The 12,789-nt window shown below is 43.2% G+C and overlaps 1 protein-coding gene across 8 annotated transcripts in view; it reads left to right on the forward strand.

Moving 5' to 3' along the window:
• Positions 1–411: 411 nt before the first annotated feature.
• Positions 412–12,789, forward strand: part of PPP1R9A (protein phosphatase 1 regulatory subunit 9A) — a 232,468-nt gene continuing 220,090 nt past the window's right edge. For 5 of the 8 annotated variants that reach the window (XM_087821167.1, XM_016218813.2, XM_016218814.2 and 2 more), the window contains exons 1-2: positions 1,505–1,640; positions 2,584–4,191. In XM_087821167.1, coding sequence (XP_087677293.1) covers positions 2,800–4,191 — 1,392 coding nt within the window. In that variant the 5' untranslated portion in view covers positions 1,505–1,640; positions 2,584–2,799. Of the gene's footprint in view, positions 462–809; positions 876–1,058; positions 1,332–1,504; positions 1,641–2,583; positions 4,192–12,789 lie in introns of those variants that run through there. The other 3 variants (XM_087821163.1, XM_087821164.1, XM_087821165.1) reach the window with 3 other exon arrangements.

The following is a 12,789-nucleotide window of genomic DNA, read 5'->3' on the forward strand; positions in this document are numbered from 1 at the left end:
GAGAATGCCCGAAGGCCTCCTCACTCTGCCCTTCCCTTCCAGCAGAGGCCGAAGGTCAAGGTCGGTCGGAGGAGGAGCGCGGTGGCCCAGGGGAGGCCACGCGGTCCCTGCGGCCTGGGCCTAGCGAGGGGCAGGCCTCCCAGCCCTGAGCGGGCCCGGGCTTCAGACGCCCTGGGGTCACGGGGTTAACTGCAGACTTTGAGGGGCCTCAGCAGCGGGCAGCCGGAGACCCCAGGCCCCGCGGAACCAAGGCGGCAGCAGAGCGGCGGGCAGGCCCCGGTGCAGGCCGAGCCCCGGGCCCGCGCGGCCCCTCGCCCACCGCCGGGGGTGGGGCGGCCTCGCCGCGGCCCGTGCTCCGCGCCCTCGGTTGGCCGCCAGAGGCTCCCTCTCGCTCCCTCTCCTGGGATTTTGCTGCCGGGCTCCCTCTCTCTGCGGCCCTAGAGTTAATCCCATCAGCCGAGGTGAGGCACCTGTTACCCCAGGCCTTCCTCACCCCCGCGGCCTCTCCCCCGTTACGCCCCGACTGCCGGGCCGGCCAAACGGCGGGCGCGGGGGACCGCACGTGGGCGAAGCCCCCGCCCGGCCCGGCCGTCCAGGCCCGAGGGTGCGAGCGCGTCGGGGCGGCCGCCGCCCGCCATGGCGCTGGGCAGCGCCGCGCGCCTCCCGGGGTCGCCGCGGCGGGCAGGGCGCGCGTGGGGGCCGCGGCGCGAGTGGAAGCGGCCGCCGCCGCCGCCCTCCGCGCTGCGCCGAGCCGGGCGGGCGGAGGGCACCGAGCGGGCTGCGCGGAGCCGAGCGGCGGCCGCGGGGGGCGGGGGCGCCTCGGAGGAGGGGGGAGCGCGGCCGCCCGACCCTCCCCGCCGGCGGCGCCCGCTCGGGTAAGGGGGAGGCTGCTCGCGGGGCGCGGAGGTGGGCAGGGTGGCGGCGAGGCGGGGAGACATCGGGATGTACAAAGGCTGAGTCGCAGGCTGGGGTGGGGGTGGGCTGGGGGTGGGAGCGAGAGGTTGAGGCTCCGAGGCATTATCAGCGGGATCTATTGTTTCCTGGCACGTTGGGAGGAAAAACAAAGGGATTTACGATCATTGCCCTGTCCTTTTTTTTCCCCTTTCCCTTTTTAAACGTGGCTGGGGAGCTCGGCTCTCCCCGTGCCACACTGGGATCCGCCTGGCAGCCGCCGGGCGCCGCAGCCAATGTGTTAGGACTTCAGGTGCCTCTTGGCACAAAGCTAGACTGCGACCTCCTCCCGTAGCGCTCGGCGTCACCTGCTCTCCCGGCCCGGCCCCGGGGCCGAGGGACCGCGTCCCGACCCGGCTGGGGAAGCGGCCGCCTCTCAAGTTGGTGTTATTTATGTTTGTCTTTTGTGAGGGCAGGTTTTGAATCCCCCGGCGGCCCCATCTCCCCCGCCCCCGCCCCCTCGGGCTCGAGTAGGCGGAGGAGGGCTGGAGGGAGGGCTGGGGAGGGGGGAGGGGAGGGCGCGCCAGGCGGAGGCCAATGTCAGGGGAGAAGATGATCGATGCCTGACCGAAACCGGCTCCACGCTCCGAAGCCTTTCTTGTTTGTCTGCATGGGCCATGCATGCGTGTGGGGCCAGGAGCCGAGCTGGGCGACGATTTCAGGGAAAGTGTGTGTTTCCTCAGCGGATGGTGCGTGAGGCTCATGTAGCTTGGCCTGATACTAACAACCAAAACCAAAACCAAATGAAAAATCTTTAGAACTACCTTGTCTGCTCCTCAGAAGGTCTTGAAGTGTTTATTGCGGGCCTGTTGATGTAAAATCCAGCTGCGGGCTCCGGGGGAACCAGCAAGCCTGCATTGCGTTGCATTTCGAGCTTGTAGTAAGTTAGGGGGAAGTCGGAACCAAACAAATCAGGGCTGTTAACTAGAGGTTTCACGGTACATTTGCTTTCTGATCGTCACGTTCTCATGCTTTTATTCCCGTGACATCCTACATCCCTCTCTGTAATTAATAATATCCACTCTTAGGAAACTTCCAAATATTCGTTATAACTGGAGTGAGAGTGAAACTTAACTGCCATTTAAGAACTTTGTTCTGCTTGTTTTTGGTCTGAAATTGTACCAGTGTTGCTTTGGGGATGCTGTAAGTGAGAACACTGACCAGAAAGAGGGAAATAAGCCTCTATAGGCATGTCTTGGAGTTTGCAAACACAGATTCCAAACTTTTGTGTTTAAACAGAAAGAATAAGTTTTTATCTGGTGTGGAGAGTCCCGAATGAAGTTCATTTTTCTGGACAGTTTGATGATTTCTTAAAGATGTATGACCTGCTCATTTCTTTTAAGGTGTTTCACAAAAGCAACCAAAACTTGGGCCAAAGTATTGCTTTCAAGTGTGCTTAACTTGTATGTGTGTATGTGTATGATTTTGGTAGAGATCTCCAAATTCTGTTTGAAACATTTTGTTACTAAAGACCAGTTAGAGTTATAACTTTTAAAGCCTTGGCTTTTAATTCCAGCTACAGTAAGTGATTTCCTGTTTGATGCCACTTTGAAAGGAAAAATATATGTTAGTTGAGTAAACATAAGTTCAAATAAGTAAATGAATTCAGAAATTCATTCTTTTCTATTACAGATGAACCTCTAGTCTTGCTTTGAAAAAGCCATTTTGTGTAACTCTTGACTGAATAATTTCCTAATACACCTGTTGCGAGGATCACTGACACAGTATGCCATTTGAGAGGTACTTTTTCTTGATCAAATACTGGTGATCAGAGAAGAGAGGTGTTTTTATTTTTTGGGTTTTCTTCCCTGATCATTATGAACATTGGCTTTTCATCCTGAAATTAAAATGTTGAAAACCGAGTCTTCAGGCGAACGGACCACTCTCAGAAGTGCCTCTCCTCACAGGAATGCATATAGAACTGAGTTCCAGGCACTGAAAAGTACCTTTGACAAACCCAAGTCAGATGGCGAACAGAAAACAAAGGAAGGCGAGGGCTCCCAGCAGAACAGGGGGAGGAAATATGGCTCCAACGTCAACAGAATTAAAAACCTGTTTATGCAGATGGGTATGGAGCCCAGTGAGAACTCCGCTGTCATCGCCAGAACAAGGGGGAAAGGTGGACCTTCGTCCCCGCAGAGAAGAATGCGGCCCAGAGAATTTCTGGAGAGAACAGATGGCTCGGTGGTTAAGTTGGAGTCCTCTGTTTCGGAACGGATCAGTAGATTTGATACCATGCACGATGGCCCTTCGTATTCTAAGTTCACAGAAACTCGGAAGTTGTTTGAGAGAAGCGTGCCCGAGTCAGGACAGAACAACCGTTACTCCCCAAAGAAAGAGAAAGCTGGGGGGAGTGAGGCTCAGGATGACTGGGGCAGCTCGAAGTCCAACAGAGGCAGCACCGATTCCTTGGACAGCCTTAGCTCCCGCACCGAGGCTGTCTCCCCGACGGTGAGCCAGCTGAGTGCGGTGTTTGAGAACACCGATTCCCCCAGTTCCGTCGTGTCGGAGAAGGCCGAAAACGAGTACTCGGTCACTGGACATTATCCCCTGAATTTACCAGCCGTGACTGTTACAAATCTTGACACCTTCGGTCGTCTTAAGGATTCTGATGCTTGGTCTCCCCCAAGCAAACATGGTGAAGATGCAGAGGATGCTCGGAAGAGGACCACGTCCCCAGTACCAGAAGTGGCATCGCAAGGCACCTCTCTAGCTTCCATGCCTGGTGAAGAGGCACAGCAGAGTAAGGAAGCCGGGGACTCCACACCTAACCAAGAGACTCCTGGCAGAGGCGACAGAGACGTTCGGGAAGAACCTTGTGCTGAGAGTAAGGCAATGCCAGAGTCTGACATCCTCTCACCGCAGAGTGAACCTTTAGGAGATGCCAAAGCTAATTTGGTTGGGAATGAGGCAGCAATGCCACAGAAGAAAGAACTGGGAGGTGGTGATTTCATCTCTGCTGATGCTTCTGGATCCATTTGTGGCAAGGAAGGATCCAAAGATTCAAATAATATTGAGAGTCCCCAGGTTTACATGCACAGTGACTATAATGTATATAGGGTGAGATCCAGGTATAATTCCGACTGGGGAGAGACAGGCACTGAGCAGGAGGAGCAGGAAGATAGTGATGAAAACAGTTACTACCAACCTGACATGGAATACTCGGAAATCGTTGGGTTGCCAGAAGAAGAAGAAATCCCAGCAAATAGGAAAATTAAGTTTAGTAGTGCTCCAATTAAGGTAAGTATGTTTTCTCGGTTTGTCTTCCACGTTTTTTCTAAGCTTCATTAGTATTTGGGCCTAACTGTATGCAGAGAAATTCAAGGTGGTTGATATACACATGTCGTCAGTTGATTTTAAAAGTTTGGAGTGTGGGAAATAGTCATCATATTTCCTAATGTGCTTTAGAGTTGCGGAAGCCAGTACTGAATAATATTGAAGTTGAAGAAGTTTGGGGATTGTGAGATACTTTCCAATGGACTAGATGGTGAATTATATGAACACTGAAAATCAGGAGTGTTAGTCTGAAGTAGAATTACTTCTGTAACAAGTTTTACCTAAAATTACCCCCAAGGAATAACATTTCCCGAATCTAAACACTGGACGTCAAGTATAATGCACAAAAGGGAGAGTTATGGTGAGCTTGAAATAATATTCTTTATTTCCTTGCTTTAAAAAATCTGAGTTATCCCTTACTTAAGTGTAAGTGGATTGTGAGGAATGTTGGAACTTTTTTTTTTCTTTCTGCTACTTGGTAGTGAAAGTTTGATTCATGGAAATATTATTAGCGGACTTAAGTACTTTAATTGGAAAGCTGTGACTGTAAATAGCTTTGCGTTCAGAATTTGATCTGTAGCTTTGAAATGAAATTTTGTGAAAGGAAGTTAAATTGATTTGCCATTCATAGATATTTATTTTTACCTCTTAAAAACTGGATAAATGCCAACAGAATTCGGATGCTCTTTTCTAACGACTTCACTTAGCTCACGTTTGGTAGAGAGGAACAGCAGAGAGCTCATCAGCAGCGGGTGGTGAAATATTATTAGCTGGTAATGGCAACAGGGGCAGGGGGTTGAGTGTCAGAATCTCCCGGAGCCAAGTGCTGTTTCAGAGTGTACTTGCCACCAGCCCCATCCCAAGACTCTGGCATGCCCTCGGAGGGGAATCTGGCGTGCTGCACTGGCAGAATGTGTAGTTTGAAACCACTTTCTAGGGCTTCTAGCTTCCACAGTGTATGTATAATAGGTTTGGAATTTGACAGGGTATCCTTTTAAGTTTTCTCCTCAAAAATCTCAAATCACTGTCTATTGTCATTTCCGTTTTATGAAACTCCCATAGAAGGCTGTAAGATGTGTAGTTTACACAGCAAAGAGATATCTGACCTTGCTTTAATGATGCAATACTGTTTTGAAATAAAGTTAAAATCTGTGACAATGTCTACAGGTGTTAGCCAGGAAACTTTCATTAGTGTAAGGCAAAAGTTCTGGATAAGAATGGGCCATGTCAAGTTCAGCTGTGTGTAAACTAGAGATTCATGTCTATTTTCTGACTCAGCTACGTTTCTTCTCTGTGCTTTGCCTCTTTCCTTTGTTATTCTTCCCACTGCCCCCCAATTCCAGGCACTCTCTTTAGTGAGCCCTATATGGGCCTGTTCAGTGAGCTCCTGAATTTGACAGTTCCTGTGTCCTTTGCAAGTTCTCCCATTTGAAGGTCATCTTTCCACCCCTTAGGAAGCAGTAAGATTCAATTGTTTCACATCGAGCAAGGCAAGGATAACTGAAATGAACTCTTCAAGGAGTTTGTTAAAACCAGTGACTGACTCCCTAATGGGAGCTAGCAGCTTATGGAAGTTACCAAGTAGAATGCTACCTACTCGGCCAAATGGGGCACCAACTATATATTTGGGTTCTGTGCTGCCCAAAATATAACTACACAGTAATGGGTTTAATGAATTTTAAAGGATTTATCATTGAAATATGGCTGTTCTTATGTGATCAAACCAGTTTTGGGGTATGATATTTTGAAATTCAAATGACTTTTTTTTCTACTATTGCTTATACCAGTAAGCAGTTTGCCTTTTAATTTTCAAACAATAAAGATACTGTATATTTCATATAACAAAGAATGAAACAGATTACATACATTTAAGTTTAACACATTTCATTGAGAACATAGATCAAGCAAAAGATTTGTGAAGCAGAGATATAATGCCCTGCGTTTTAGTGGGCAGTTAACAGTACTAGTTGGAGTGAATTAACTTTGCAAACAGAAGATTAATTCTTTGCCCTTTGTAATGAATAAGACACTCTTTCTTGTTCCCATTGTTTAACATGAGAGTGGATTCACTTGGAAATTTCGAGAGCTACTTTTCTACTGGGTGCTGGCAATGCTGGTAGTGTTTAGATTAATCTCCAATTGAGATTTTTGCCTCAGAGAGTGGTAGTACTTAATTAAATTCAGTAAGTATTTATTGAAGGCTTATCATTTGTGTATTCTCATGCTGTTAGCTGCAGGAAAACAAAAAAACTTATAAGGTTATGTCTTTCCTCTGTGAGCTTGTAGAGTCAATTCTTAAACACACAGTATTTAAAACCCATGTAACAGTCTAAGAACTTGTGCCTAAGTGTCTAATGACCACTCTGACTGTCCTTGGCTGTACTAGGTGCATGGAGCGAACAGGACCCAGTCGATTATTTAGAAGGGAATACACTCAGCTATTCCATATGTGTGTTCCTTTATTCTTTTTATAAAGCATTATTTGTAGAATGGGAAGTTACGATTTCTAACCGAAATATTTTCCTTTGAAATTTAAACACACTCCTCCTTTCAGAAGCAATAGGAAGCATATTCCTTACAGAAATGATCTTTAGAACTTTCACATACTTTTCCTGAAACTCTCATCTGATTCTTCACTAGGGTAAAAATTCTCAACACCTTTAGCGTCTTGCTGTAGATCTTGTTTATGATCTCTGTGTATGTGATGTCCAAAGTTTCTATTTCAATTCTCCCGTAGATGCTTTAGATAGATATTTCCCTTGATCTTAAATCTGATCTTCAATCTGGACTTAGAAAATCATCCAAATCATAGCTGATCATCCGAATCACAGCATATTCCTTATACATAATTGTTGGTGACTTTTAGAAGTGGTTGGACTGTTTCTTAATGGATAGGTTAATGTGTTTCATAGTGTCCTGGAAGGTGATAATGGGATTAATAATAGAAAATTGAAAATCCAACTTTGAGATGTGGAGTGAAGGAGTGTTATGAACTGTGCTCATTCTCAGGAATTTGTCAAAACCAGGAGGTTGAATTAACTAAATTTGTTCTGGCTAAATCAAGGATAGAAAGGGTGACATTTTTTTCATTCTGTTTCCTGTTAATTCAGAACATTTACTGAACCTTTACTATATGTCAGGAACAGTGCAAATGTAATAAATACATAAAATGACAGGAGCCGATCAAGTCAGAAACTGCTGATAGGTGGGAGGTGTACAGCCCATTAGAGATCTGTTCTCAGATGATCTTCCTAAGGTCACTGCAAGTTTACTGAGGAAGTTGTACTCCTTTCTCTGTTTATGGTAGCCTTATGCCATTTGGATTAGTGTTCTTGACACATAGTGTGTCTGAAAAAGGGTATTTTCCTAATTCCCAACAAGAAGGAGATTGCAGGGTTAATGTTGAGGTGTATTGTGCTATACTTTCCTGTTTCCTCAAACTGTATAGAGCTTTGCAGAGCTGGGTTCAAAGGAGGATTGCCCAGGACAGCAGTGTTGCTCTAACCCCTACATGCTAGTTGTTGAAAATGGTTCCCTTAGCGTTTTCTCCCTCATTTGGGGCCCTGAGTTGTCAGGGGGTACACACGGCCTTTTATTCAGGATGGTGTCAGAGCATAGTTCTGAGATCCCAGTTTTTGTCTCTGTGGAACTTTTTCTATCTAACAGCCTTGCTCAGTGCTTCTTAAACTTAATATGCATATGAATCTACTGGGGATCTTTTAAAATGTGGATTTGTGATTCAGTAGGTGTTTTGTGGGCAGTTACGTTGATGCAATGGTTAGCCTCCAAGTATATTAGCAGCTATTTCAGAGGTTATGGCATAGACAGGTTCAGCAACCAAATTAAAATGCTCAAATCACCCGATTTATCAACTCAGTTTAAAACCCGCAGCCAGAAGCAAGAGGAAAGCCACGGAGTAAGTTAAGGTACTTACAGTGCTAACAAGTTTGGAAGGACCCACTCCTTGAGTCCTGGGTACACCGTATCCATGTGTCCTATTTCTCCTTCACATCAGCCTTCCCCATTGATGGTGTGGTTATGGGGACTAAAGTTGATGTTTGAGCAAGGACTACACCGACTAATGCTCTGGGCTAATGACACATCCTTGCTCTAAAGCAGAGTGGGGACAAGTACACTTAGATATAGCTGTAGATTTGCCCGGTTGCCTGCTGATGAGCCATGGGTTTTATTTGCATTTCTTGGGTAGAGCACCTTTGAGTCCAGGATAGGACCATACTGAGTGTCCTCGGTGTGTGGCCGAAATGGAGAAGACATAGTTGTCAGTCCAGAGATGGCATGGTGATGACTTGATCTTTCCACCTCTTTCTATTTACAAATAAACCTGTTTGTTCCACCATTATTTTCTATTTTGACATGTCGTACAGGTTACTAACTTACTTATTTTTAACATATCTTATGAATTTTGCCTTGCTCTTACAAGCTTTTATTACTTGTACTTAATCGAGCCTCTGGGTGTTGCCTCTTTCATAAGCTTCTAGCTTATGAAATAATCAAACATTATCACTGCTTATGAGTTTCTCAACCTTTATAACAGAATTTAATATTCTCAGTAATTCACAAATAATACAGCAAACTCAGAAAACAGTAGGTCTGGGGTATGATTTTGCATTTCTAACAAGCTCTCAAGTTGGTGCTGAGGCTTCTGGTCAAGAGACTGCTCTTTGGAATATGATTTTGAATTACAATCTCCTGGCTCCTGAAAGGGGCTGGTCCTAAAATGCTGGGGAAGCTCATTTAACAAATCTACTTTCCACATGTGTCTGCTGTATGTAGCTGGTTGTGTGGAATAATGTTCTTTGAAGATGAGACAGGTGTAAACTTGTAGAGTGCATGAAGCACTCTATTTCTGGATACCAAAGCGGATTATGACCCTAAATTCATAAGGAGGTTGGGTCATAAAAAATTCTGGACCCTTTGTGTGGTAGAATTTTTTAAGTATGAGAAGACAGGAGGAGGAAGTTCTTGATAGACTCAGAAATTCCATTTCTTTCATTCTTTTGGAAGTCTAAATACATTTGTAGAGAGTTTAAGAACTGTCATCTTATTTAGCGTGCTTTATTTGGATATCTTCAATGTCATAACACTTGAATTGGACTCCCTTTTCAGTGTTGATGTTCTGTAACCTATAGTTCATAACCAGTAAACATGTCAAATATTTTAATGTACTGGGTAAAGTCAAATAATGAACATTTATTGAATGAACTCCCTAATATCGAGTGTGTATACTAACACCTCTTTTTTTTTTTTTTTTTTTACTGAACATTGGTCATTTAGCATATAAAAAAGAATTCTTCTGTACAGCAAAATATTACAGATATTTGCTGTCATTTATTTGTTGTGGAAAGATTTAAAGTTTCTTGCTTTTTGTATCATCCATATATTTTTATCTTTTCCTCTAAACTTTTTCACAAAGGACACTAGTTGTTGGGTTAGTGGACTTTAAAGGTAAGAGGCTGAATTTGGGGGGGAATAACTTTATTATTTAATATATGCATATTGTTTACCTTATTAACCCAGTTATATGCCCCTCAGCAGTAGTTTGATTTAAATCTCACCTACATTAGCTTTCCTCTAGTATCCTCTTCACCACTCAAAAGGAAAAAGGTTTCAGAACTTTTGTAGAAATATATAATTAGATATAGGATAAATTCTGTATAAACAAAACAGACATTACTGTATTAGACTCGGAACATTGTTTCTCAGGTGCTCACTTTGGCAGCACACATACCGAATATTATTTCTTGGCTTTTGTGCTGTTATCTAACTTATTTAATGTTTTTTCATAAGTTTCTGTGCTCTTCCTTTTTAGATCTATTTCAGTTTTATTCTTTTGCCCCCTTAGAGTCTACGTTAGTCTCCCATTTTGAATAGGAAGAAAACTTTTCAAGTATTGCTTTCTACTTTTTATTCCTGGTCACTTAAACATTTCCCCCAGGTTCTAATCTCTCTTCATTTTGGTTTGTGACATAGCAACTTAAAGATGAAAAGTACTTGAATGTAATCTAGTGCAATTTCCCGCTCACTTCAGTTAGCCCTTCAATAGCATATTGCTGACAGACAATCCCTCAGCTCTGGCTTGAATAATTCCACTATGGGGAGTGTATTATTTGCAAGGTCAAAGGAAAGTTAGAAGGGACGGGCTGTGTGTGTGAGTACACACGTGCATGTACATGCATGTGCTTATTTTCATTTACTTTTAATTCGTAGTTTTTTATTGAGATAAAATTCAAATAACAAAATCACCATTTTAAAGCATACAGTTCACTGGTTCTCAGTGTATTTACACTGTTGTGCAACCGTCACTATTTTCTAATTCTGAAAAATTTCCATCACCCTAGAAAGAAACCCTGTGCCTGTTAGCAGTCACTCCCAATTTTCCTCCTTCCCGCATCCTCTGGCAAACACTAATCTACTTTCTGTCTCTATGGATTTGCCTCTTCTGGACATTTCATATAAATGGAATCAGGGGCAGGCTTTTAAAAGGAATGTAGGAGGCACAAAGAGTGTTACTTGGGGTATGTTAAAATATAAGATGCTGTGAGGACAGCAGACTATAGAAGAGTCTAGAGAGCAAAGGCAAAATAATTTTCTGGATGGTGACATGGTCTAAAGATTAAGTGGCAAGATGTGGGAGCAACAGATTCTGTCTGCCCTTTTATGCAATGTCATGGAGGGAAAGAAGACAAGAAGCTGAGGAGACAGCAGGATCCAGGAGGGAATGAGTGTACGTATTTGTCCACTGAGACGGAATCATGTATGCAGCAAAGAGGGTGGCTGGAATAGCTCCCCTGTTTGGGACACTGCACTTCTCTTCATGTGATCTGAAATTGCTATTGATGAAGCATAAGTCTCTGCTTCAGCAGAGCGTGTCTTTAAAGGCACAAGTAGTGCTAATGCTGATTTTCATCTTTACATTGGCCTTTTTCTAATGATCTGATGTTCATTCCATCCTACTGTTCTTATGTTGTTGCTTTCATGATTCTTTTATGTTGACTGTTCGTGGACAAACTTCACTCCTTATTTTTAAAATTGTTCTCATCCTTCATTATTTCAGTATAGTTTCATATGCCATACTTGCTTTTATCTGTAATATAACCATCTATGAGGTGAGTAATTTTGGGCGGGTATTTATTTAGTTTATTGCACATTTTCTACTGAAGCATACTCTACGTATTACTATTAAGTATTATTAACTGGTACTGAAAGTAACCAAGAGTTACTTGATATTCTGTAAACTTGGAAAATTTGCCTCTTAAGGCTTTCATTTATTTATTTATTATTGAGGCTGTCTTGTAATTTATCACTAAGACACCTTTATCAGCTTTAACATCTTGTAATTCTCTGATTTTCTTTTAAATATATTTGCATAATGCCATTGTTATAAATATCTGTGCTATCATTTCAAAGGGAAAATTTTGGACATTTTTTGTTGAAATGAAATGAAGAATTTATATTAAATTGCTCTTGTGAATGTTATTTATGCTATCCATTATAGTAAACATTTGTAAATGATTAACATATTAAATCTAAGTGAGTACATTTTTATAGAGTGCACATCGACATTACATCTTTAGAGCAGCTTGATGATTGAAATTAGTGTTAACTATATATTAATACACCCTGCTGGGAACCTAAGAATAAAAAGAGAAATGTTTTGTAATGCAGTTGCTGACATGTTAATTGCTTCACTCACTTCTGTTCTGGAAATAGCTTCACAGCGTAGTTGAACATGATTGAGATATTGATAATATTTTGCACAGTTCCTAAGTTTCCAGCCTAACTTGCTTTCTCTTTCTCACGCACCTATCCTTCCAAAAAGAACAAAGAAATAGGCAGAGTATAAAGATATCTGGAAATGTAATATCTTAGGAGGAAAGTTTTGTTCTTTGCTTAACCTATTTCAGAGGAATTTTAAAACAGTGTTTGTAGAGTTAAATCTGCTCCTTATATATTTACATATAAGAAAAAGTGGTTTTATATGAAACTGCTCACAGACACGTTAGCCTACTTCTCTCTGTTTTGTCAGGTAATGAGTTTTCTTCTGGGAGATGCTCATCTTCCGAATTATTTTCTACACACAGTGGGCTCGATTGGGACAGAGTGTTTGGTGTAAGGGTCAAACAGATAAACGGAGTCCTGACCATGGGGGCTTTTTTCCAGGAGTGGCCAGGTGAGGAGGTATTTGGTGTTGTCCCCTTGATGCTTTTGGACTGGTGTGGCCTTGAAAAGCTGTGACTGTGCCTGTCTGTTTGTCTACAGTGAGGTGGACCTTTCTCTCATCCACTTCAGATCTCTCCTTCAGAAATTACCTTTTACTTGTAATTTTCTTTCAAAAATTTGTCAGGACAGTGCTTTACAGAGGGTACATTTATACTGGAAACTCTGTCTCATCTTGAGTACAGGGATTTTAAAGAGTCCTCAAAGTCAGAGGTGTCTATTCAGGCTACCGAAAGGTTTTTCTTCCTCTGTAAGGAGACCTCAGTAGACAGAGAGCTAGACGGCTTTATCGGTTGGTGTTTAAGATCCACCTGTGAGTCAGGG

Source organism: Miniopterus natalensis, chromosome 10 (genome assembly GCF_054644295.1).
Source record: "Miniopterus natalensis isolate mMinNat1 chromosome 10, mMinNat1.hap1, whole genome shotgun sequence".
Lineage (NCBI taxonomy): Eukaryota > Metazoa > Chordata > Mammalia > Chiroptera > Miniopteridae > Miniopterus > Miniopterus natalensis.